Here is a 27,097-nt window from a genome sequence, read left to right on the forward strand (position 1 = left end):
CATCACTGCAGGCTCCCTCCACGTCCATGGCGGACTCGGCCTGCATAGCGTGATGGGCCCATCGCTTTGTCTTTCGGTCTCGGAGCGAGTTTACCTAGATGTGCTTGCAGGCTCAACAATGGCCCTCCTCGTGGTCTCGCGCTAGACGAAGATTGCACACCCGGTGCTCATCTACCCAGGGGAACTTTTTATTACAACTAAGGCAGAATTTAAATGGAGTATTTTCCATAGTTAAACGAAATGGCAGCCAGGCGTGAAAAGAGTGTAAAGGGGAAAATGCATTTGCTTATGTCCACCCCCCACTCTCCCTACTGTTAGGGCCCGGGCCCGGTGTGGCCTTCCAAGGTCAAAGGGGTCAGTCGAAACAAGGACTTTGTTCGACATATGTCCTTTCCACCGCCGAAGATGTTGTCGAAGTTTGTGTAGAGAAACGAACTCTAATTTAATGATAATAAATGGCATCCACCGAAAGGAACTCCACAATTAAGCGCCCATCACGATGGCAGAAAAAAACAATCTGAGGGATCTCGATGCGTGAAGGCCCATGGGTACAGTGGACGTCACACTAGGGATAGTATTACTGCCACGCCCTGTCGACGTCCCTTTGAGTTTCGAAAACAAATGTAATACTCTGCAGCATCCACTAGATGTCGGCCTATGCATAGGATGTGATTTAAGCAGATTCCACATGCCTCAGAAATATATATTATAAGATGTCCTATTTCCATATATTTATAGCTTGGAATGGGTTGAAGGAAACTTGGTTGAATGATGTCAATATGGTTATTTCTGAAAATGATTGGAGAGATATACTAAGGGTGAGTAGGAATTTGGGGAAAGATATGAACTTGCGTCTAATCAGACAGAAAATTATTGGAAGAATATAAAGGACACCAGCTAAAATGTTCAAATTGCAACTGAGATTAGATGATATGCTGGAGTTGTGGTGCTGATAGAGGTACTCTTATACATCTATTGTGGGACTGTCCAAGAGTACAAGTCTTTTGGAAGGATGTAGTTGATAGAATTGATTTAATTTTTGGAATCAGTTTGCAAAGATCTGCGGCAAGCATAATCTTGCTTTTACATAAAGATAGATGTGTGAACACTAGAAAACTATTTCTGGATTGACAGGGCTGTGATGGTAGCGATTAAGATAATCCTTAGGATTTGGAAGAAGAGGGTAAACCTAATATTGAAGATTGGTTGGTGGAATTACAGGTTCGATCAAAGTATGATAAGGTATCAATGAAGAATAAGGGTAAAGAGGAAGACTACTTCAAGTTATGGGGATCGTTTGAAGCCCTTTATGATTGATATAGTAGTGAGACTGAGAGGTGGGTAAGATAGATGTGAGAAAATTTAAGTTTACTCCCCCCCCCTTTTTTCTTTTTTTTCTCTTATTCGTTCATTTTGTCTTTTGTGATGTTTAGTGTGGGTTAGTGAGTACCTTTGGTAATGCTTTATTATTTTACGTTTCAAATAGAGTGGTTATGTTAATGAAGTATACGATGTGAAATGTTCAGAAACTTTGGTTATTGAATGCGTATTGCAATATTTTATTGGATCTATGTGACGTTATTATGAATTGCTGAAAATCTAATAGAGTTTAAAAAAAGAAAAAAAAAGAGAAATATATATTATATTGACTCCTGTGAGAAGATAGAGAAGCATTTGATTCAAAACCAGTGCAATACTGGTCGGTACTCTGATGTAGAAAACACTAGAAATCTAGAGTAACAATGGAATAATTCCCAAATAGAGGGTGCAGCCCCGAGATGGATTGGTCCCTACTGACCCTATCTGATCAGATTCAAAAGATATACTTTAAGTAGATTTACTATGTTACTGGATGATGCCAGTGGTTGAGCTTCAGAGTTCCAAAAATAAAAAAAAAGGCCCAGTCTCACTACACTAAGGAAAGCTTAGAAGGGTATCCTAGACAAGATCACCACTGATGAGCAAGGAAAAAAGTCAGGGCCACGACTTTAAGTCTATATAACCCTATGCAAGATAGGGAGGTGTGGGGGGGGGGGGGGGGGTGGGAGAAGGTATGTTACCTAACCCCACCCCTCCTACAGGGTAAATTATGGGTTGTTTAGGGACGAGGCTCCCCGAGCAGCTTAGTCTGTAGGTATATGTAATATTTGCACACCTACAGAGGCATTAGTGCACTAATCAGTAGGGGGAAAGGGTTGGTGAACCAGTTCAGAAAAGCAAATGGTTCAGATGGATTGTGCCAAAGCTACGGCTTTCTGCCCAGATGTAAACCAATTAAGTAAAACAAAATGTTCTGGGCATATGCTAGATGTACAGTTTAGGGCTTTCATCCTTGACATCTGGCTATATAAAACAAATTAGGAAGGCTCAATGAACAAAGTAAACAGAAAATGCAGTGAGTAATGCAACAAAGCCAGGACATTGCAGAAATACAATTTCGGACCTATGAGGCCCCATTTGTACCTATGCCTTTACAACATTAACCAACTGCAGACTAACAGTCACATGCCTGAAAGAGTAATCGCATGCATAAAAACCTTTAACTTCGTTGCTCAAGAACGCTTTTCTGACTGAAAAGGGAACTGCAAGTAATGTATTCGTAATGGTTAGACAGCTCAGAAGATATTGCAATTGGTACACCTTGGTAACGGAGGGGAGACGCTGGAACAATCATCTAAAAAGGTTGTGTATTGAGGTAAACAGATTAACTAATTAGAGCTAACAGAAGTATACAAATGGGGGGTGATAAAAAGTAAAAACTAGCACTGTGATAGACTTTTTGCCATTCAAACAACACTTACCAAGCAGCAGCTGAGGCTGTTTGGTTGGCATTTCAGGGCACCTGGTAACCAGGCTGAAAGCGGGCAGTCTCCTCATAAATTAGCTCCTTCAGCTTCTCCTTGGGCAGATCATCAAGCTCCATATCAAATGTAAAGGGTTCCTCAGCAATAGGCTACAGATGGGAAGAAGCAAGTCATGAGTGGAACAGTCACTAATCTAAGCACAGCCCACATCTAAGACAAAACGGCAAAGCCACCTAAATTGACAACCTATCAAAACAAGGACATCTGATAAACTTGCCCCCCCCCTCCACCAATCATCCCTTATATGTAAATAAAAAGTAATTTATATGGTGCTAGTGTTAGGTTAGATGTTCATGTATATGCCAAGTCACCTTCACATGTGAGACCTGCCCCCCCAGCACTTTCTGCTTGACTGGAGTTCTTTTTCTATGTTCCTGAGTAAGTGGGAACCTTTTACCCCCACCCACCCTTTCTTTTACTATTCATGGGTGTTATTTCTTTTCTCCATAGTTTATTTTTGAATCTATCTTTTCCTATAACTTTGAGCATCTACATTTTGCAGCACACAGCACTCTGTGCAGTGTTGCTGGGTTGCACCATGGGCTTCCCTTTTTATTTTCTCTTTATTTACATTGCAGAACACATGTTCTTAAGGGCAGAGAGGGATTTTCATCACTTAAACAGGTTATAGTGTGAGCCCAGCACACCCCACCTTATGCAGAGTGCTACGGAGATAAATGGTATCCCCTTTCTCACTGCTCCTGTAACATTTCTGTTGGAGTGACCCTCATTACAGGGCTGCTAGCAAAACCCGCCGGTAGGCGTTGGGTTACCAGCAACTCCGTAACACTGTTGTTGCCGTCTGACTTCCAGGTGCAACCGGGATATTATGTCAGGTAGCAGAAACGGTAAATCCCCATTCCTGTGGAGTCACAGGACTCCACAGGAATGGGGTCACTGAAGCAACGGCACTGTTGCTAACTGTGCCTCCATGAAAACACTGCTAGTAGGGGCCTGAACTCCCAGCAGATCAGGCTTCTGGTTGTTCTGTGCCCTTACCGGCAAACTTAGTTTGGCGGTCTGGAAAGGGTGCCAGTAAATTACTACCAGCACCCTTATTTCCGGACCGCCAAACTTGTAATGGGCCCAGTGACAAGCTTACTATTATGGCTGGTTGCAGTGGACATACTTTACTGACTTGTGTGATTTGCACTCACAGACTGTCAAACCAGCCGGGGTAATGCCAAGAAGGTTATCCATTCTGCTAGAATTGGGGCTGCTTTCCTTTTTTGCGCCATTTTTAGTGTGCTTGTCCTTTCTTTGTCCTTCTGCCGTCTTGGGTGGGGAAAGTCCTGGTTGTACTTTTTTCTTCAGCTGGAACCCTTTGTGTAGCCCGCCGAGGCTCCAGAGTGTGAAGGCAAGAAGAGAGTCAGAAGTGTGAAACTCCACTCACCTTTGTCTTCTGGTGTGCCCAAGAGAATCCAGTCCCCACCAAGGTGGGGATTAGGGGGGTGGGGGGTTGGCTGTCCCGATTGGACAGCCACCAGCCCCTTTCTGGAAACTGCAGGGAGAGTTGTATATCTGGCCTGGATCTGGAAGCTGAAGACAAGACAACCACTGGACCACTGCCTGCTGTGTAACCGTTGCCTGTGCTGACCCCTCCTTTGATGCGACAGGGGAGTCCTGAACACGACTCTCACCCATAGCCTGTTGGGACCCATTAGTCTTAAGAAGACCTGCATTTCAAGCCATTCGATGAGTTAACCTTCCTGGGCTGCAAACCGCCAATACCCTGGGAGCTTGGGCCTGAGTGCTGTTCAACGTCTTCCAAAGAACAAATCTTGCTGAAACTTTGGTGGACTCCTGCTGGACCACCAGAAGCAAGATTCCACTCCTTGCTGTCGGCCTCACCAGACCGCTGGACCGAGATAGCGAGGAGGTCCTGTTCAGCGATGCCAGTTCGTCATCTGGCATCTTGAAAAGGAGGCCAAAATCACAGAGCCACGAGAAGCACCAAATCTTTTGTTGGGAGACTTGTCTCACGACAGCTGTGGCAAGTTCCCACCCAGTGGCGATTCTTTCGTCACCACTACCAATAATCAAGAGACAGGGTCCGGTGCTGCTGCATCGTGAAGCCATATATCTGCAAGCTCTTCTTCACTGCTGAGGTACCTAGCGGCTGAGGGTAATAATTACTTAAAAATCACTATTGCGTGGCTAGGGTGGTGATTCTTGTAGTTGGGAGCTTGCCCATACTGTTCATCCATGCCCAACGCATCTAGGGAGCCTTCTATGAAGCCAATGAACACTACTCTAAGTCAGCACTTACTTGTTTGCCGAGAAATCTTCAGGAAACTGGCTTTCCTGCATCTCTGCATATCCTGACCTGCCTACTGTTGGCCACCGGGACCACCAGCGTCGCCTTTCTGCCTCTGAGATCACTCATACCATAGAAAAGAGAGACTTCAAAAGTAGAAGGTCTCTGCCTAGAAAATAGTACTTAATTGCTACAGTGTTAGTGCTCTAAACGATCATCTCTGAAATAGATTAAGTTGCAAATACTACAAAGTGGTATCTGGTCATTGCATCAAATGCCATTCCATTTAAATTTTTCCATCTAAAAATGTTCCATCAAATGCATATTTTTGTGGGATAAAGGGTTCATTTTTGCTCAGGTGCATTTTAAAGGGTAAAAAAAAAACAGGGGTTCCATCGAATGCAAAAAAATGCATTTGATGGATTTTTTTTTTAGATGGAAACATTTCGATGGAATGGCATTAGATGCAATTTCATTAGATGCAATGGCATTCGATGCAAAGACCACAAACCCTACAAAGGTCTTACCAGTGAATTGCTGACTGCCATTCTGGGAAGTCTACAACGTTATCAACTTACCTTTTTAAAAAACAATTTATAAACCGGTTCACATACCGTACAATAGTTTTAGAGTACACAGAATGAACAAGTTGCTTACCTGTAACTATTGTTCTCCAGCATGCGTCTGGCATGGATTCACATGCTCATGAATATTCCCAGTCAGGCTGGGAATCCTTGGCAAAAGAATAAACAGTTTCACTTTAACTTACAAACTGTATTTCTCCTTTAAACCCATCACTGTCCTCTGGGTCATATTGCCCCCAGCCAATGACAGTCCCCTCCCTAAGCCCCTCCTCCACTGCCAGTCATCTTCAGATTTGGTAAGCATGTAAAGCAGCAGTATGACCAAGAAGAGCTGCAGAGGGGTAGCAGGGAGGGTTTGCATGTGAATCCATGCCAGACCCAAAAAAATAGTTACAGGTAAGTAACTTGTTCCTTCACCAGCATGGGGTTTGGCATGGATTCACATGCTCATGAATAAAGAATACATAGCAGTACACACATGCACAACCGCGGGAGGTGGCAAGGCTCAACAGAAGCAATACTCTTACCCCTGGAACAGGCTCACCTCAATCGAACAGGTTATGTAGCACTGCCTGGCCGACTCTGGATTTCTCCCTGGAATTCCTGTCGACGCAGTAGAACTTCGTGAAGGTATGCGTGGACCTCCACCCCCTGCAGATGTCCAGCAGGAGCACACGAGACAGGAACACAGTCGTTGCAGCAATCTCTCTGGTGGAGTGGGCTCTCGGACGGCTTGCCAGCGGTCGACGCGCCAGCCGGAGAGCCACCTCGAGATGGAAGTCCTTCCCATAGTTCACAGGACCAAAGTTCACAAAAGGTTGAGAAGACTTCTGAAAACTGCACGCCACGTAGAACTTCAGGACATGCGCAACGGCCGGCGTGTGCAAGGCCCTTTCAGCGAATGACAAAGGCTTTGGGAAAAACACAGGCAACACAAAAGGTTGAGGGGGAATTCCATGAGAGGAACTTCAGCAGGGCCTGAGGCATAGGCTTGAAGGCCCACCCCCACCTTCCCCCCTCCCCCCTCCCATGAGCTTCGCGAGCACCACGTTGAGTTGCCACGCCGGGGTAGTAGCATTCACCAGCGGGAAAGATCGAAACCGTCCTTTGAGGAAATCCTTGACAACAGAGAAGATAGTCCTGGAGACCTGGTGTAGCAGGAGATAGCTGCCAGATGCACCTTGATAGAGGCATGCACCAGTCCAGCCTTGGCCAAGGGTAACAAGTATGGAAGAATCTGCGGGCCGAGAGCCTGAGAAGGGTGATCTTCTGAGACCGGAGCCACGTAGTGAAAGGCTTCCACTTGCGACTGTAGCACTTCAAAGTGGACGACGCTCTGGCCTTGGCAAGGGCCTCCCTGCAGTCCGCTTGCAACTCTTATCCTCCAAGCTCTAGGGCTGCAGGAGCCAAGTCCTGAGGTTCATCGATCCTGGGTCGTGATGCAGGATGGCACCTCCTTCCCTGGTGAGAAGACCCAGGACCACTGGCAGTTTGACCTGGGGCAATGCTGACCGGCTGAGAAGGTCCAGGTAGGAGTTGATTGAGGATTCAAAGGAGGAGAGCCAACGGCAGGAACACGTACAGAAACAGGCCTTCCCACGGGAAGTAGAACATATCCCCCATGCTCCTCGGTTGGTGGAACCTGCTGGCAAATGTCTGGCATTTGGAGTTCACTACCGTCGCAAACAGATCAATCTTGTGCCTGCCCCACTTGAAGAAGCGGTTCACCTGGTCCTGCCGAAGTTCCCAATTGTGGCAGGAGCGCAACTCCCTCCTGAGGAGTCGGCGAGGTGTTCTTGACTCCTGCCAGGTGAAGGGGGACGAGGAACATGTCTTGTCCGACAGCACAGTGCCACAAGTTTGGCACCTCTTTGGAGAGTGCTGGGCATCGAGTAAACCCCTGCTTCCTGATTTAGAACATTGTGGTGATGTCTGAAGATCCTCACCACCTTGCCCTTCAGAGACGGAAGGAATGATTTGAGGGCCCAGAAAACTGCAGTAGCTCCAGGATATTCATGTGAAGATCCTTCACCACCTGCCACAGGCCTCTGGCGTGCAGACGTCGGTGTGGGCTTCTAAGCCTTCCAGGGAAGCGAGATGTTATGTAATTGTATTCCATGAGGAAAGGGGGTGCTGCTAACCCCATTTCTGTAAAAAAAATGTAGAGCCCGTCCTGAAGTAGGAAGTCAAGTCCGAAATGCATCGGAATGGACCTCTGCTTATACATTTTTTTAATAAAGACTAAGTGTATACAAAATTGAAACTTGGATTTAAAAAGAGTGAATTATTCTGTCAGTCTATTGATGAATGACAATGTTGATGATGGCGAATAGCTTAGCAACTAAAACTGGGTACATAAAGGCTGGCAACCTAAATGTGAAGGGTCTCAACTCCCACCACTAAAAGATCTCTGGTCTCTCGCGAATTTAAGAGAGCCAATCTAGATATACTCTTTTTACAGGAGACCAGGTACACATGCGGAGAAGAGCGAAAGGTAATATGCACTAGAGCAGGATGTGAATATTGGGGGTCTGGCCCCTTACGAAAATCAGGAGTTGGTATCCTGATCAAGAAAGCTCTCAGATTCTAAGTCATGAAAACCTGGTCTGACGTTGGGGGAAGAGCCATTGTCCTGGTGAGAAGCATATGTAACAACCCTCACTCTTGCATCCCTTTATGCTCCCATCACGGGACAATCCCGCTTTTTCCAGCACATGATCCCAAAGGTTATGCTGGAGGCCGAAGGCGAGGTCATCCTAGGTGATTTTAATATGTGGGCGGACCCCTCACTTGATAGGCAAGCCGGCAATCCAGCATCCCACGAACAAGTTGGCGGAGGTTGCCCAAATGATGTCCCTATATGGATTACATGACATATGGCGTCTCCTACACCCCCACCAACCAGGGTACACTTTATTCAGCACCACACACGATATGACATGCATTACTTACCATAAAAGCATTTCTGATGGTTGTCATAGTCCGACATCCAGTGGTCATTGCAGAGTATTGCATCTTGTTTTTCGAAAGTTGAAAAGGGGGACGTCGACATAGGCATGTCTAATACTATCCCTATAGTGATGTGTAGTGTACCCAAAATCCCTCATGCGTCGAGGTCCCTCCGTTTGTATTTTTTCTGCCATGAGGGAGTTTTTGACTAACGTGAGTGATTACAGAAAAGAGAAAGTAGTAAGAGGTCTATGTTCCTTTCATCCGAGCAGGGAGGAAGGGTGGTAGCATGTGAATCTAAGCAGATACAACCATCAGAAATGCTTTTACGGTAATGCATGTCTTCTGATATTTGTTAATCTGCTCAGAATCACATGCTGTGCATAGACTAGCGAGCAGTACCCAGAGTTGGAGGTGGGTTGTGAGAAGGAACAGTAGAGAAAAGATGTCTTAGTACTGCTTGTCCCACCTGGGAATCGGATCTAGAATGGGCATCTAGACAATAGTGTTTTGTAAAGGTGTATACAAAACTCCAGGTTGCCGCTTTGCAAATGGACTCAAGGGGAACATTTGCAATGAATGCTATGGATGCCCCCGTGCCTCGAGTAGAATGTGCTCTAGGCTTGAAGGGCAGTTCTCTTAGCAAGAGAGAAACAAGAGTGTTGCATTGGACAATCCATCTAGATATAGTGGATTTGAAACTACATCTCCCTCTCTTCCTGCCGCCACCGAGACAAAGAATTGATTAGTCTTTCTCAGTGGTCTAGTTCTTTCCATATAAAACATGACCGCTCTGACCACATCAAGTGTGTGTGTAGGCTCTTTTCTCCCAAGTTTGATGGGTTTTGAAAGAACGTTGGTAGTTCTATAGACTGGTTGACATGGAATTTAGGAATTAATTTCGGGGCAAACCTCGGGTGTGTGCATAGAACCACCTTATCTTTGTGAATTGTTACAAAGGGATCGAGTATTGAGAGCGCTTTTAGTTCACTCACTCTCCTAATGGAGGTGATAGCTATTAAGAAAGCAGTCTTAGGAGTGAGGTACTTAAGGGTTGCTTTATGCATGGGTTCGAATGGGGGGCCCATTAGTCTAGTAAGTACAACATTCAGGTCCCATCCGGGAGCTGGGTTAGATATAGGAGGATGAATCCTTTTCACTCCCTCCATGAAGGCTTTAATAACTGGAACTTTCCACCATGACACCTTATGTTGAGACGTAGTGTAGGTGGAGAGCCAGAGACGGGGGGGGGGGGGGGGGGGGAGGGGGGGAAGAAAGCGTAGACACATTTCCGACCATGTTATCCAGAGACCGTTCCCCTTGGAGCGGTTCTGGGGGTACCTGGAGGCGTAATCTTGGCATTGGGTGTTCTCCAGAGTTGCGAACAGGTCGATCTCTGGGAAGCTCCATTCTGTGAAAACGTTGGAGACGATGTCTTTGTGTAGTCGCCATTCGTACTATGCGGGCAGAGGGAAGTGTCTGCTGAGTTTGTCTGCCAGAAGATTGAGTTCCCCTGGTACATGTTGAGATAACAGGAACATGTGTCAGAGAGCCCACTTCCAGATGTTCTGGGACAGCTTCGACAGTCCTGGAGTGAGTGCCCCCTTGCTTGTTCAGGTAGTACATGGCCGTGGTGCATCAGCACTGTTTTCCCTTGTAGGTGTGTCTGGAAAGCCTTCAGTGCTTTGAAGACCGCCAGTAGTTCCAGCAAGTTGATGTGTTTTGACACCAAACTGTGTGTGGGGTCTGATGGGATAGGTGAGCCCCCCCATCCTGTGAGGGATGACTCTGTTCCTGTTTCCAGCAGCAGTTAGACTTCCTGAAGCAGGATGGAGAGGTGTTCCGGTGATGGGCGTCTTTCCCTTGGGGGTCTGAATGTTGGGGACCGACTGAATTTGATGCAGTAACTGTGGGCTATTGTTGACAGTACCCAGTGGTCTGTGGTAATTCCCTCCCATGCTTGTAGGAATGATGTTAAGCGGCCCGCGACCGGAGATGCATGGGGGGACCCGAACTTTTGGGTCATTTGGTGTTGGTAGCCGGGGAGCCTCTGGGAGTGGGCCCCCTGACCTCTTACCTTGCCACGATGTCCTCTCTGAGCATACTGTCCACTAGTTCCCTGAGGGGAGGATCAGTTGCGGGCTGAGGAGTATTGATGATGATGATGATGATGATTTTGTCGGCCACGAAAAAAGCGCCTGTTGGCATAACCTCACTTATTAGGAGGTCTTGTGATTTGGTCCAGAGTCTTTGGAGTTTCGTGTTCCTTCTTAGCTGTTTCCAGTGCGTCATCAACCACCTTACCAAACACGTTTGAGTCTTCAAGGGGTTAGTGAGTGACGCCTGTGTTTCTGGCTTGAAACCATAGTTTGAGCCAAGCATGTTGCTTAAGAAGTACGCCCTGGACTAGGGAACGGCCAGCCATTTCTGCAGCATCTAAGGTGTTCTTGATGTTTTGGTTTACCCGAGTACCTTCTGTCACAATGGCTAACAAGCGGGTTTGCTAGGTCTAAGGGGCTTCTTGAAGGCCTTCGCGCAACAATCCCCATTAGGCATCAGCGTAGCTAGCCAACAAAGTTGAGTTGTTGGCAAAATCTGCCGAGGATGTAATCCTCTTACCTAAGGCATAAAGCTTCTTCCCCTCTTTGTCTGGGGGTGCTTCGCTAGTAGATAGCGGAACCCCCGCCCTTTTCCTCTGGGTGGTTACTACCAGGGAATCAGGTATGGAGTGACCCCTAATATATAAGGGATCAGAAGGTGAGGGGCTAAAAAGCTTCTCTATCATTGGATTAACCCCTCTAACCAATGCAGGTGTAGACAAAGCGGGAACGAGGCGTCTCTTGACTGAGGCAAGAAGGGGTATGGCTTGGCTAGCAGGCGGCTTTTCCTTAATTATCTTCTCTACAAAATCTACTTCTGGAGTAGTTTCCCCTGTGTCGATTTCAAAATGTGCTGCCGCCTTGTGTAGCATCGCATTGAAAGTGGGTTGATCATCCACAGGTGAAGGGTCTCCGACCGGTGTGGTCTGAGGAGAGGGCAGATCTAAAATATCCGGGTGTGTAGAGGCCCCTGGTGACTTCCAGGGATGTGGTTCACATATGTCTGGGTCTTCCTCAAAGTCCCCTACAGGGTCTTGTAGATCCTCAGTATTTAGGAATTCTTCATCTTCCTGAAAATGTGGATCCTTTTCAGTGAGGTCATATGTATCAATTTCTTCCTCAAGTGGGTCAAAAAGTCTTGGAAATTTGGCCCTAGTTCTTCAGGGAGCACCTCCCTTGGCCACTTGGGGGTAATGTGTTCAGAAGTGGACACCAACCTATCCAGCCTGTCCAATACATGATTCAAATCTTTCTCTAGTCCACTCGGATAACCCTGAACGGTCTAGTGGCGGAAAGGGCTGCTCCTCCGCCTCTAGGTTTCGAGCTTTCTCCCGTAGAGTGGAGGATATACTCCCCTCGCCCTCTGAGAACCCTGCTCGTGGGGCCGGCACTGGGGACGAATCTCTGGGTCTTCCCTTCGACGTGAGGGAGGTTCCGGCATACCCTCCGTAGATTTTGACGTCTCTGACCTTGTGAGCGGGCTTGTGTGACTTTCACCACCCGTCTGAGAGTCCTTGGAGACTATTCTAGCTAAGCTTTCCACGACTAGTCTGTCCGTCGAGGACTGGTCGTGAATGGTCTTTGGCGGTGCCGGAACCTTATCGTCGATGGACGCTCTCTTGCGAGGCGTTTCGACTGACATTTTGGTGGTAGCGCCCTTAGTTGCGGACGGTCCAGTCTCTAGGCACGTATGCGGCTGCGGGGAGGGCTGGCGACCTTTACAGTCCGCGGAGGCTGCCGGTAGATTTGGTTGTCTCCGTTGGCGCTGGGGCCTTCGACTTACTTGAGGAATGGCTGTGGGTTGTGTGTTTAGATTTGACTTTTCTGTGTGCCTCGGCATCGCCGCGGTGTACATCCCCATAAGTAGGGTCAAAGCCAAACTTTTAAGGGCCGGGAACAGATGCAGTGGAGCGGGACCGCTCCATAGAGAGGTCGACAACCGGCCTCGCTGTGGTTGAGGGGCAAGCAGCGGTTACACCGCTTATGCTTGTCCTTCCACAGGAATTTGCCGTTACGAGGGCAATATCTAAAAGGAGTCCTCTCCATAGCTGAGGATGTAATAAGTGATAATGACCCCGAAGGAAAGGGGAGAGAAAAGGAAAGGCATTCTAGAAGAAACAAATGTCCACAACAACCCCCACTCTCCCTACTGTGTAGGCCGGCGAGGCCGGGCCACGTGTTGGGCAGCACCGATAGGATCGCCTCCGTCGAAACCACCGCCGAAGATCTTGACGCACCGGGGAAGTTGAATGGCCGTCGAAAGAGGGCTGAAGGCGGTTGAATTAAACAAGAACTGACAAATCGACCAAGGGTCGAATAAATGGTAATGGCAATGTCTTACAAGCTCCGCATAAGACGACCAGTATTCTGGGCGGAAAAAAAACTATCTGAGGGACCTCAATGCGTGAGGGATTTTGGGTACACTACACGTCACTATAGGGATAGTATTACAGACATGCCTATGTCGACGTCCCCTTTTCGACTTTCGAAAAACAAGATGCAATACTCTGCAGTGACCACTGGATGTCAGACTATGCACAGCATGTGACTCTAAGCAGATTAACAAACATCAGAAATATATATACCTCACCGCTGGTCTAAAAGAGGCAGTGTGCCTCAGAAATCTCTCCGATCTCTTGGTCCGACCACAACATGGTCACTATTGATATAAGTTTACTGGCTCTTCCATATAGAAATTCGAAATGGCGGTGCAACGATTCATTGTGGAAAGAACCAGTATTTCACGAACAAATGGAGAAAGAGATAAAGGAATACTTAGAGCTAAATGACACAAGGGAGGTTTCAAGAAACACGGTCTGGAAAGCTGGGAAAGCAACACGTAGAGGCAAGGAAATAGCACATCTAGAGTCCCGGCCACAATCCAAAAGGTGGAAAGAAGAGTTAGGATTGCCAAGGCAGTTCAAAAGAGAAGAACTCTGGCATCTGGAGGAAGGCCTAGTCACTCGTAAGCTCCAATTCTTAAAGCAAAAACACTACGAAAAAGGCAACCAGGCGACGCACACCCAGCCGCAAGATTGGAAGACGAGCCGAGCATTGGATCTCGACCATAGAGAGGGAACATAACTCCTCGGTTATAGATTCTAATAGTATACCGGAGGCCTTTGCTGATTTTTACAAGCACCTGTACAAATCAGAGACCACGCAGGGGGAGGGGGAAATTATTATATAAACAAGATAAAAATGCCCAAACTCACACCCGACAACACTGTTTTATTATAGTCCCCGATAATATCTTAAGAAATTGAGACTGCTATCAAACAGTTACCCCTGGGAAAGGCCCCTGGAAATGATAGATATTCGGCAGGATTTTATAAAACCTTCCTTGGCTCCCTCCTCCCCTTTATGGTGAAACTGTTTAAATCACATTCTCCAGACGGGAATAGCTACGGAATCTTTCTTGCAGGCACTCATCTCCGTTATCCCCAAGTATGGTAAAGACCCCAAACGATGTGCATCCTACAGACCCATCTCCTTACTTAACATAGATGCTACAATGTACACACGTATACTAGCAGCAAGACTCGAAACGCATATGCCAGCACCGATTCAACCCGATCAGGTCGGATTTATTCTAGGCCAACAAGAGGCCAACACCACCCGTAAAACCCTACACCTGATACATGAAGCCCGGAAAATGCTGAACGCCCCTTCTCGGATGTCCATAGATGCAGAAAAAGCATTCGACAGAGTGGAATGGAATTTTTTGGAGGTGGTATTGTGCAAAATAGGACTTCGCCTAACATTTAGGAGGGGGATAAAAGAGATTTATAACTTCTCCCACAGGCGTATGTTATGGTCAACGCTGAATATTCTAGGTGGTTCACTCTTGTGAGAGGTACAAGGCAGGGGTGCCCTCTCTCGGCGATACTGTTCGCCCTCTCGTTAGAACCGCTGGCCCACAAGCTTTGAGCTGACAACCTAGTCGAAGGCTTGAAGGTCCAAGGTAGGGAATACAAATTGGCCCTTTACACTGACAATATGCTGCTTTACATCCAGAACCCCCCCCTCCCCTGACTTCTGCACTCACAGCTATACAACAGATTGAGACATATGGTGCACTATCAGGATTCAAAATAAACCGGTCCAAATCAATCTTGTTCCCCTGCACAACCTCACTCCGGAATCTGCCGGAGAGCTCGCAGGACTAGGCATGGTATTGGGAGGCTCAACACTACGTCATTTGGGTTCAACCTGACACGACGTGGATGATATGTATGAGGCCAACTTCCAACAGCTTCTCGCAACATTTCACGCAGACCTTGAAAGATGGCAACCGCTCACAATTTCATCGATGGGGTGGCTGAATGCCATCAAAATGGTATGGCTCCCTCGTTTTATACCCCTTCCAGGTTCCAGACACATTTTTCAAGAAGGCCAAGAGTGCTATGCTGCGCCTTCTGTGGGAAGGAAAGAAACCTAGAATACCATATAATGTCCTGATCCTCCCGAAAGATAAAGGTGGAGCTGGTCTCCCAGACCTGAAAATGTATTATTGGGCAACCCAATCGAGAGTGCTGATCCCTCATTTGAGAAATAGAAAATATCTAGTGGGTCCAGCTAGATAATGACAACTTGACACCGGCTACATTATCTGAATGGTTGTGGGTCCCTAGGTCCAAAATCATACGAAGACTCAAAAAACACCCCATACTCGGCACTATTTGGGATATATGGAAGGAATGAAGAGGCATGGTGGGGGTCACTACGTGGCCATCCCCCCTGAGCCATATATGGACGCCAGGAATCCAGGATGACATACCCGATCATTCCATGTATCAAGCATGGTTTGATGCTGGCCTGGAGAGGGTAGGGCAACTTTGGAAGTGAGGAGTATTTCTGACAGTCCTTGAACTAGAAGAGGCACTCCAGATACACCCAATCTCCATATTTCTTTATATACGACTCAAAGGTGTGATGACTAGTGAGAAGAACAAGTTACTTCTTACCTTGTAACGTTCTTTCGACGGGATGTTCCTCCGACGTATTCCTCATCTTAGATATCTCCTTCCAGCTCTGCTGGCATCGGAATTTTTTTTCTCTAGAGGGCGCTGCGCGTCGACGTCCTCCGAGTCGATGTACCTCGACAGCCGCCGTATCGACGTCAACGTCATCCTGCCTATAAAGGCCGCGCGCAGCGTCCGTTGCTCAGTTCCGTTTTGTAGCCCACAATAATACTTTCTGGACTAAACTAATCACCCTGAAGGAGCGTAAGCTGCAACAAAATGGGAAGTAGAACTGCGGGGATGGATGGGAGGGTCGATGAGGAATACGTCGGAGGAACATCCCGTCGAAAGAACGTTACAAGGTAAGAAGTAACTTGTTCTTCGAAGGGATTGTGTCCTCCGACGTATTCCTCATCTTAGATAGGCTCCCATAGCAGTATTCTATTATTGGAGGAGGGAGTACTGACTTCACGCTGTCTTCTATTGATGAATAGAATGCAGTACAGCCCTTCCAAACCTAGTCTCTTGACTGGAGGAGGAATCCAAATTGTAAAATCGTGTAAAGGTATGGACAGACGTCCATGTAGCGGCCGCACAGATGTCTTTAACCGGCACGCCTCTTTTGAGGGCCGATGAAGCTGCAATACCTCTGGTCGAATGAGCCCTAAGGTTTTGAGGGGGCTCTTTCCCTGCCAGTTTATAACATTCCAGAATGGCTAGAATGATCTATCTGGAAATGGTCTGCTTAGTTATTGGTAACCCCAGCTTGTGACCTGTGTAACCTACAAACAGCTGGTCTGCCTGTCTTATCCTGGCTAGTCTACTGATGTGAAAAGTTAAAGCCCTCCTAGGTTCTAGCCTGTGTAACCTCTCTTCCTCTTTCCCCGGATGAGGAGGAGGATAGAAAGATGGTAGGGTAATCTTCTGAGTGATATGGAATTCAGAAACCACCTTTGGGAGGAAATTAGGCTTCACTTGCAGGACAACTTTGTCTTTGTGAAATATTGTGTGAGGGGGTTTACAAGAAAGAGCTTGTAATTCGCTCACCCTTCTAGCAGATATAAGTGCTATTAATAAAACAGTTTTAAGGGTAAGGAATCTTAACGAACAAGAATGGAGTGGTTCGAAAGGTGTGCCCATCAGGAAAGTTAGTACTAAGTTTAAATCCCATAGGGGAACTTGGAATGGTCTTGGGGGATAAACATTGGTTAACCCCTTTAGAAACTGTATTACCAAGGGTAACTTGAAATAGGATGGTTCTTCCGCAGTGCGCTTAAAGATGGATAGCGCTGCGAGATAGCCCTTAATGGTGCCAACTTGAAGGCCTGAATTCGCCAAATATAGAAGGAAGGACAAAACCATTGGTGTACCACATGAAAAAGGGTCGATATTCTGTTCTCTACACCAGCTGCAAAATCTGTTCCAACGGCAGCGGTATAAAGACTTTGTTGCTGGTCTCCTTGCCGAAAGCAACACCTCCATATCATCATCAGGGAGGTCCCAATCCTTGTACCTCAACCTTTCAGAAGCCAAGCGTGAAGGTTGAGGGTTTTGATGTCTGGATGGAGAACCTGACCTCCCTTCTGTGAGAGTAGGTTCTCTCTGAGTGGAAGTCGAATTGGAGGGCAGATGGACAAGTCTAGAAGGTCCGGGTACCACGTTCTCCTGGCCCTATCTGGGGCAATTAGGATCATGGTTCTCCGGAATCTTCTCAACCTCCTGATCATTTGAGGAATGACAGGGATCGTTGGGAACGCGTACAGAAGCGGAAACTTCAAGTCCACTATGAACGCGTCTCCCAGAGCTCCTCTCGGGGGAAATTCCCTTGAGCAGAACAGATCGCATTTCCTGTTTACACTGGTGGCGAACAGATCCACCTGAGGGGTTCCCCAAAGGGCGAAGATCTCTTGAAGGACTTCCTGAGCTAGTTCCCACTCGTGGTGGACTGTGCTCTGTCTGCTCAGAGTGTCCGCTGTCAAGTTCTTCTCTCCGGCTAGGTGAACTGCCGATAGAGAGATTCCTTCTTGGACTGCCCAAAACCAGAGCTGCATCGCCTCTCTGCACAGGGGTAGTGATCCTACGCCTCCTCTTTTGTTGAGGTAATGCATGGCCACTGTGTTGTCCGTCATTATCAGGACGTTTTTCCCTTGTACAGCTGGCAGGAACGCCTTCAGCGCAAGTCTGATGGCTCTCAGCTCTAACAGATTGATATGTAGTCTGGACTCCGATGGAGACCAACGACCGCTGATGGTCAAGTTGTTGGCGTGGGCTCCTCACCCTGTGAGTGAGGCATCCGTGACTACTGTTATCTCCGGCCAGGGTTGCCAAAACTGTTCTCCTTTCAGAATGTTCTCCTGACAGGCCCACCACTGAAGGTCTCGAGCCACCCTGTCGGGAACCTGAAGAAGATCTGTCATTCTCCCTGAAAATTGTGACCACTGAGTCCTCAGTGTCCACTGGAGGGATCTCATTCTCAGGCGAGCCTCTGGCACTAGGAAAATGCAGGATGCCATGAGGCCTAGCAACCTCAAAAAGTCGAAGGCTGGGAGACGTTGGGCATCTTGGAACTTGGTAACCATCTGTAGAATATCTTGAGCCCTCACCTCTGGTGGCGAGGCTTTTCCCAGGGAAGTGTCCAGGATCGCTCCTATGAACTGGAGTCTCTGCGATGGTATCATTTGTGACTTCTTTAAATTGAGGGAGAAGCCCAGTCTGTGAAGGGAGTGGCACACGTGATTTAGCTGGATCTGAGCTTGTTCCGAAGAGACAGCCCTGATCAACCAATCGTCCAGGTAGGGGTAGACGTGAATCCCTTCCCTCCTTAGACTTGCCGCCACTACCGACATTAACTTGGTGAAGACCCTCTGGGCGGAGGTCAGCCCAAATGGCAGCACTCGAAATTGATAGTGAGCAACTGCCAATTGCGAACCTCAGGTATTTCCTGTGTTTGAGATGGATAGGCACATGGAAATAAGCATCCTGAAGGTCCAGAGATACCAACCAGTCCTGGAACTGAAGGGCCTGGAGGATCTGAGAAAGAGTGACCATCTTGAATTTGTCTTTCCTGAGGAATGTGTTCAATTCTCGCAAGTCCAAGATGGGTCTCAGTCCTCCGTCTTTCTTTGGAATGAGAAAATAAGTGGAGTACCAGCCCTTGTTCCTCTCTGCTACAGGTACCGGTTCTATGGCACCTTTCTCTAGCAGGTCCAAAATTTCCTGCAAGAGGAGCGGATCTGGAGCTTTCTGAGAGCTGATCCCCGGTGGATGACTCTGAGGTATGCATAGGAGAGGCAGGCAGTAACCTTGGGCAACTGTTTCTAATGCCCAAGCATCTGACATGATCGCCTGCCATTCCGCCAGATGTTGAGTCAACCTGCCTCCGACAGGTGTCCTGTGAGGGAAGTCCTCAGAGTGGTTTTGGGGCGGCTGATGCGGATGCCGATGGTAAAGAGGCACCTGCTGTTGCTGCGGCTTTTGAATATCTACCCCGTCCACCTCGGGTAGTTCTTCTTTGTCCCCTTTGAGCAGGTCGTCCTCTACCTCTTCCGAATGCGGAGTAGAAGCGAAAGGACTTGTCACTCGCAGAAGTACCTGTGCGACGAAAAGGTGTCTGACGGATTGCAGCGCCTAGGGATTTTGCTGCTGCTTTTGAAGTTTGCAGTTTAGAGAAACTGTCATCCGCCTTTTTCCCGAACAAAGAAGAGCATCGAATGGCATGTTCAAGAGCCTGGCTTGCACATCAGGGGCAAAACCAGACTTTCTCAACCAAGCGAATCTCGTTGTTGTACTTGCCGCCATTGCTCTGCTGATACGGTCAGCCGAATCAATGCCCGTCTGAAGGGATTCGCACATAGCGTCTTTACCGTCCTGTATGATATTCAGGAACGCCTCCCTTTCTTCTCCCTCCGGGATGCAGTCAGCCGCTGTAGAAGCACACTCCCAAAGTGTATGGCTGAATCTAGCAAGGGTGCAAGTAGCATTAACAGATTTTAACGCCATGCTACATGCCGAAAAAACTCTTTGCCATAGCATCATATTTCTTATCGTCCCTGTCCTGTGGGACAGTAGGATAAGCAGTCTTGACATCGGTAGAAGATGCTGCCTGTACCACCAGACTTTCTGGGGATGGGTGTTTTGACAAAAAATCCGGGTCTGTAGAGGATACCCTGTATTTTGTAGACAGTTTATTTACTGCCGGGACGACATCTGGGGTTTCCCAGTTCGTCATAATCTTCCTCTGAAGAGCTTTATGAAAAGGCACCACAGGATCCTCCTGTGGGCCTTTGTCAAGAATATCCGTGAGGTCATCTTGTTGGAAAGATTGTGAAGGTGCAGACCACCCCATAAACTGATTCTGGCCATTAAGGCTCTATAGGGGGTTTCAGCATGCTCCCCTGGGTCTGGCCTAGCAAACTCCACCTCAGGGGAAGTGTCTAACCCACTTGCCTCATGTAAGGAATCATGAAGATCCTTTAACCTGCGTTCTTCAGAGGAAAATTCCTCTCTAATTGGGGTTACAGGTCCCTGCAACTCAAATGTGTCTTCCTGTTCAGACAATTCACCCTCTTCCATAATTGAGGACATAGTTCTCAATTGTTCTGAACTCAAAGGGTGTAAATCCCATTTCCAAGGCAGATGGTGCTGAACTTGTCATAATCTGCCTCGAAAACAACGATGTCGCCAACGTTGAAGGCTTCGAGCGTGGCGTCGAAAACAAAGGCGGGGGCCTCGACCTCGACAGAATAGGGATTCTACTCGACAATCTCGAAGCCATCGTCATCGAGGACCTGGGGATAGTCACTGGGTGTGTCGTGACCATGACTTTTCTTGGCGTCGACGCCGGTGTCGAAGCTGGCGTCGAGTCGACAGACACATAGGTGTCGAAGGTCCCTTCGACAACGGCGTCTAAGACACCGACCTCGGCGTCGACGGAACCTTCGTCGACGGCACCTTCGAGGAAGATTTGGAGGTCATAGTCCTACTCGAGGGTTCGAGACGCGCTCGAGAGGTTTCCTTCGCCAGGTACTGCGACTCGCGGCGTTTTTGACCTTCGGGTCTTTCGACCAGAGCATCGCTCTCGGCAGTCTTCGAGGGGGTCTAGGCCGCTTTCTCGAAGACGCTCATCATATTTTTGCGGAATTCCTCCCATTCAGCCCGGGAACTATGTTCCGTGGGGCAAGGGATTCTTTTTGGCGAAACAGAGGAAGAGGAAGACGGAGAAGGGGATCTTCGACGTCTCCTCTTCGAGTGCTTCGATCTCGAGGAGTGAAGGGACCCACTCCGAGACCTGGAGCGTGAATGGTGACGAGGAGACGAATGTCTCGACTTCGTCGACGAAGAAGAAGCTTTAAAAGTCTTACCTTTCTCCAGCTTCCCCCTACGCTCGTTCAGGGCCTTAGCTGTCATGGACATACAGTCCTCGCACTCCGAACAATGGTGTTCAGCTCCCAAACACCACAGACAAACTCTGTGAGGGTCAGTCAGCGACATCTTTTTCCCACAATCTTGGCATTTCTTGAAGCCGGATCGAGGAGTTGTCGGTTCCGACGAAGAAGCCATTGAGTACGGATCGAATAACTCGAGGTAAATAGGTTTAACCTGACAAAACTGAGCAACGGTATTCCGTGGCACTGAGTAAGAGCGGAAAAAACGGAACTGAGCAACGGACGCTGCGCGCGGCCTTTATAGGCAGGATGACGTCGATACGGCGGCTGTCGAGGGACATCGACTCGGAGGACGTCGACGCGCAGCGCCCTCTAGAGAAAAAATTTTCCGAGGCCAGCAGAGCTGGAAGGAGATATCTAAGATGAGGAATACGTCGGAGGACACAATCCCTTCGAAGTAACAAGTTACTTACCTGTAACTGTTCTCCAGCATGGGTCTGGCATGGATTCACATGCTCATGAATATTCCCCGTCGTCAGGCTGGGAATCCTCGGTTAAGAAAAAAAAATCACTATCAGTTTGGTTACTACTAAGAAAGACAGATCAGAAACAAATCACTGATCTCTGGGTCATACTGCCCTCAGCCAATGACTGCCCTCTCCCTAAGCCCCGCCTCTGGCAGCCATCCTCAGATTTGGTAGCACGCCAAGTGGCAGTATGACCAAGTGAAGAGCCGAAGAGGGGTAGGTGGGAGGGTTTGCATGTGAATCCATGCCAGACCAAAGCTGGAGAACAACAGTTACAGATAACTAACTAGTTCCTTCTCCAGCATGGGGTCTGGCATGGATTCACATGCTCATGAATAAAAGAATACATAGCAGTATACACATGCACAACCACGGGAGGTGGCAACAGGCTCAACATTAAGCAATACAACAACTCAACATTAAGCATCTCTTACCTCCTCACCAGGCTCACCTTAAGCGAACAGGTTGCGCAGCACTGCTTGGCCGACTCTGGACTCCTCCCTGGAGTCCCAATTGACACAGTAGAATCTTGTGAAGGTGTGTGTCGACCTCCACGTAGCAGCCCTGCAGATGTCCAGCAGGGGGACACCAGACAGGAACGCCGTGGTAGCAGCGATCGCTCTGGTCGAATGGGCTCTCGGACGGCCGGGCAGGGGTCGGTTTGCCAACCGGTGACAATGCATGATGCAGCTGGAGAGCCATCTGAAGATGGAAGTCTTCGAGAGAGCCTTCCCTTGATTCACAGACCCAAAGTTCAAACAGTTGTGACGTCTTCCGAAAACTCTTTGTGCTGTCCACGTAGAACTTCAGCTCTCTAGCTACATCCAGCGAGTGCAAAGTCCTCTCGGCCAGCATTGAAGGCGACGGAAAGAAAACTGGTAACACCAAGGGCTCGTTGAGGTGGAAGTCCGACGGCACCTTCGGCATGAAGGAGGGGTGCGTCCTCAGCACCACCCTCGTGTCATGAAAAGTCAAGTATGGAGGCTTGCAAGATAGGGCCTGAATCTCTCCCACTCGTCGTGCAGAGGTGATGGACACGAGGAACGATGTCTTCCATGGCAGGAACTTCAAAGGCACCGAATGCATAGGCTCGAATGGGGCCCCCATGAGCCTGGTCAGCACCACATTAAGCTCCCACGTTGGGGCAGGAGACTTCACCGGCGGGAATGATCGGTATAGTCCCTTCATAAATTCCTTCACCAGGCGATGGGACCACAAGGACGCCCGTCCCGTCGTCCTGGTATATCGGGAGATGGCAGCCAGATGTATTTTTATGGAGGCGTGAGCCAGTCCAGCCTTGGCCAGCGACAGTAGGTACGGCAGCACTTGAGGGGCCGTAATTAGCAGAGGGTTAATCTTCTGTGCACGGCACCAGACACAGAACCTCTTCCATTTATGACCGTAACACTTGAGAGTTGAGGACGCCCTGGCCTTTGCAAGAACCTCTCTGCAATCAGCCGGGATATCGTACCCTCCAAACTCTAGTGCTGCAGGAGCCAGTCCTGCAAGTTCAGCGACTGTGGGTCATGGTGGAGAATGGCACCTCCTTCTCTGGAGAGAAGATCCGCGTCCGCCGGCAGCCTGACTGGCGGGGACGTTGACAAGTCCAGAAGGTCCAGGAACCAGACCTGCCTCGGCCACGCCGGTGCAACGAGGATCATCCTGCACCTGGACTTCTTGAGCTGGTTGATGAGGCGGAGCGGCAACGGAGGGAACGCGTATAGAAACAGGCCGTCCCAAGGGAACGAGAAAGCATCGCCCATGCTCCTCGGCTGTGGGAACCTGCTGGCGAACCTCTGGCACTTGGAGATCGTCGCCGTTGCGAACAGGTCGATCTGGGGTTTGCCCCATCGTTGGAAGAGTCGATCCACTTGATCCTGGCGCAGTTCCCACTCGTGGCACGAGCGCAGCTCCCTGCTGAGTGAGTCGGCGATGGTGTTTTTTTATTCCTGCCAGGTGGAAGGGAACCAGAAACATCCCCTGGGCGACGGCCCAGGGCCACAGATCCCGGGCCTCCTTGGATAGGGCTGGGGATCTGGTGCCCCCCTGCTTCCGTATGTAGAACATTGTGGTGGTGTTGTCGGTGAAGACCTCACCACTTTGTCCTTGAGGGACGGGAGGAACGACTTGAGCATCCAGAACACTGCTCGGAGCTCCAAGATGTTGATGTGATGTGAAGAGACCTCTCCTCCGGGAGCCAAAGGCCTCTTGCGTGGAGATCTCCGGTGTGGGCCCCCCAACCCTCCAGAGAGGCATCCGTAGTCACCATCTCCTGAAACGCCGGGGTTTGAAAGTCCGTGCCCGTCGTGAGGTGAGCACGGGTGCCCCACCATAGGATCACCCGACGGAACTTGTCGAGGGGGATCCTGTCCTCGAAACAGCCCCTCGCCTGAAACCAGCGGGCGGCGAGGAACTCCTGTAGCGGACGCATCCGAAGTCTGCAAAGGGGCACAAGGTAGATGCATGAGGACATCATCCCGAGAAGGGACTTGATGGACCTCACCCTGGCCACGTCCGTGGCTAACAGGCGCCGCACCTTGCCCAGGATGGTCTTGGTCTTCTCTGAAGGGGAGGCCAATTGCTCCACTGTATCGAGCTTTGCCCCCAAAAACAGTGCTACTTGCGATGAGAACCAGGTGGGATTTGGGGTAGTGGATGGCGAACCCAGCTCCGTGAGCAACCGGACGGTCCTCGCCGTATGATAGTCGGCGAGTTCCCTTGACCTTGCCCGGATTAGCCAGTCCAGGTAGGGGTAGATGTGGATCCCCTGCAGGCGCAGCCGTGTCCCCACTGGTGCCAGGCACTTGGTGAAAACCCTGGGTTACGACTTTAATCCGAACGGTAGGGCTCTGAATTGGTAGTGGCGTCCCTGAACCAGGAACTTCCTGTGCCTTTTTAGAATGGGGATGTGGAAGTGAGCATCCTCCAGGTCCAACGACGATAGGAAGTCGCCTTCCTCCAGCTGTCCCAGCACGTTCTGGAGGGTGACCATCCTGAATTTCTGCGCCTTGATGTATTTGTTTAACCGACGCAGGTCCAAGATGGGGCGCCAACCGCCTGTCTTCTTTCTGACGAGGAAGTACTTTGAGTACACTCCGGAGCCCCGGAGCCTCCTGGGGACGAGCTCGATGGCACCTTTCTTGAGCATCGCCTTTACTTCCAAAAGCAGTTGAGGGACGTGATTCTCCTTCCTGGCCACGGGAGGAATGCGAGGGCACTTTAGGAATTCCAGCGAGTGCCTGTTGGCCAGGGTGTCCAACACCCAACGATCGGTGGAGATGGACTCCCACACGCTGACGAACTTAGTCAGCCGGCCTCCCACCGGGGTGCTTCGGTGGGGGCCCGACAACCCGGCCGGGTCAGTCTTACTTGGAAGCGGCCTTGCCGCGTCCTCTGTAGGCCTCCTGGGAAGAGCAGCGGGCCGCCTGGCGGTTAAGTGGAGGAGCCACCGCTGGATCCTTTGGAGGGACCCCGTCTGCCTCTGGGGCTCCGAAAGGGCCGATGCTGCTGAAGCACCCCAAGGGCCCGGGCCGTCTCCGAGTTGGTCTTGATGGTCTGTAGAGACTCATCCACAGCCTTACCAAAGAGGTTGATGCCGTCGAACGGCATGTCCAACACTCTGGTCTGGACGTCCTGGCGATAGTCTGTCACCATGAGCCATCCTTGTCGTCGGAGGCAAACTCTGTTGCCCAGTTGGCGAAATCCGGTATCGGCAATGTCTGTCGCCACCGTTATGGAGTGATCCGACGCCACCTCGCCCTCCTGCAGAATTTCTAGGGCCTCCGCCCATTTGTCATCAGGCAGGAAATCTAGCAGGGGAGCTATCTTGAAACAGAGCTCCCTGTTGTAGCGGGCCACAACCGCTAAGGCATTGGCCGCCATAATGGTAGTCGCCGCCGACGAGATGACTCGTCCCATAGAGTCCAAATTCTTGCCCTCGCTGTCCGGCGGGGAAGTGGAAGTTGAAGCCGCCGCGCCCGCTGCCTTCTTCTTAGCCGCTGCCGAGACGACCGAGTCCGGCGTGGGCTGGGCCCTGAGGCACAAGGGGGCGGCATCGGGGACTGGGTACTTCTTCTCGTACCTGTCCCTCTTTGCGGGTGTCGTGTCAGGGTTCTTGAGGACAGCAAGCCCCTCTTCCCAGATGTCGTCGAGTAAAGGCACCGCGAGGACCGTCTTCCTCTTAGCCTCTCGTCGTTGGTACAGAAACCCCTCCTTTTTCTGTTCTTCAGGGCAGAGCTGGAAGAGCTCGGATGCCCTGGTTATCATAGCGTGGAAAGAGCCAACCTCGTCGGCCGGGGACGACCGCGGAGGGGGGTGACAGGATGTCCGCTGTCTCATCGCCGCCGTCATCGTCCGTCGCCGTATCCTCTCCCGGCGAGGGGGATGAGGGGTCCACCAGTCTCGCAGGCATGAAGGGCCGAGCGGGGTGGACTCTCCTCCGCTTGTTCGGAGGGCTTCCCGACGGGCCTGGTTCTGGCTCCTCCGTCGGGGTGCGTGGTAATCTCGTCCTTATCTCGGTACATAAGGATTTGATTGCCAACAAAATGGCCCCCGAGCTATCCTGGGGCTCGGGCAATGGCTGCGACGGACGGGATGGCCGCTCCACTGGGCCCTGTTCGTCGTCGCTATCGTCGATCACGTCAGCAGGGACCGTCCCCTGGGATCGAACCTTCTCGAACCTCTCATTGATGTTTATAAACCTCTCGTTGAGGCCTATGGACCTTTCGTTGAGGCCCTTCTCGGTCTCCACCAGTTCCTCCTCAGAGGCTGATTGAGTCTGTAATGGCTGCCGCCCCCCTCTTTTTCAGCTGGGGGCTTCACAGGGGTCTTAGCGATGGGCTGGAAAGAGGATTCCCTCCGCGGCAGCAGGGATACTCTGGGCCCAGAGGCCGTTTCCATTGGCGTAGTCTCAGCCGGCTCCACCAGGGTCGCAGCGACCACTTTGGTAGAGGCCTTAGCCGGGTGGATCAAAGCCCTCACCACCTTAGGTGCGTCCTGGGCCTTTGCCTTGGGGGGGGGGGGGGGGGAGGGTCAGCGCCTCGCTCCCCCTTCGAGATCGACCGGGTCCGCTCCAGCAGCCTACCCGGGTTCTCGGACTTCCTCTTCCCCGAACCAGAGCGCTGGCTCGTGGTCGAACGTGCAGGGGAAGTAATGCCCTGCTTGGCAACCGAAGAGCCCGACCTTTCGGTGCCCCCGGACTCGCGGTGCTTGGCTTTCTGTTGGGCCCCCGTCGCCAGGGCGCCCTCAAAGGACTTAGAAGCCTGCTCTGACTTCTTTTTCGCCTTCTCACTTGCTGTGCCCTTCTCCAGCCAGGTGGCGAGGCGGGAACAACGATCTTGTTTGGTCCGTTCCGAAAGGTTCTTGCAGAACGCACAGTCCTTCTCCACATGCGTCTTGTCCCCATGGAGGCAGTAGAGACATCGCAAATGCTCGTCCTCCTTGAAAATGTTATATAATCTGCATCCAGGG

At 50.0% G+C, this 27,097-nt stretch overlaps 1 protein-coding gene across 1 annotated transcript in view; it reads right to left on the reverse strand.

The window, feature by feature from the left end:
- Window positions 1–27,097, reverse strand: part of LOC138581028 (mitogen-activated protein kinase 1-like) — a 594,665-nt gene that overhangs the window by 124,552 nt on the left and 443,016 nt on the right. Inside the window, exon 8 of the mRNA XM_069652044.1 lies at window positions 2,802–2,953. Within this exon, the coding sequence (XP_069508145.1) occupies window positions 2,834–2,953 (120 nt within the window). The 3' untranslated portion in view covers window positions 2,802–2,833. The remainder of the gene's footprint in view (window positions 1–2,801; window positions 2,954–27,097) is intronic.

Source organism: Ambystoma mexicanum, chromosome 3p, assembly GCF_040938575.1.
Source record: "Ambystoma mexicanum isolate Mex_15411 chromosome 3p, UKY_AmexF1_1, whole genome shotgun sequence".
NCBI classification, from domain to species: domain Eukaryota; kingdom Metazoa; phylum Chordata; class Amphibia; order Caudata; family Ambystomatidae; genus Ambystoma; species Ambystoma mexicanum.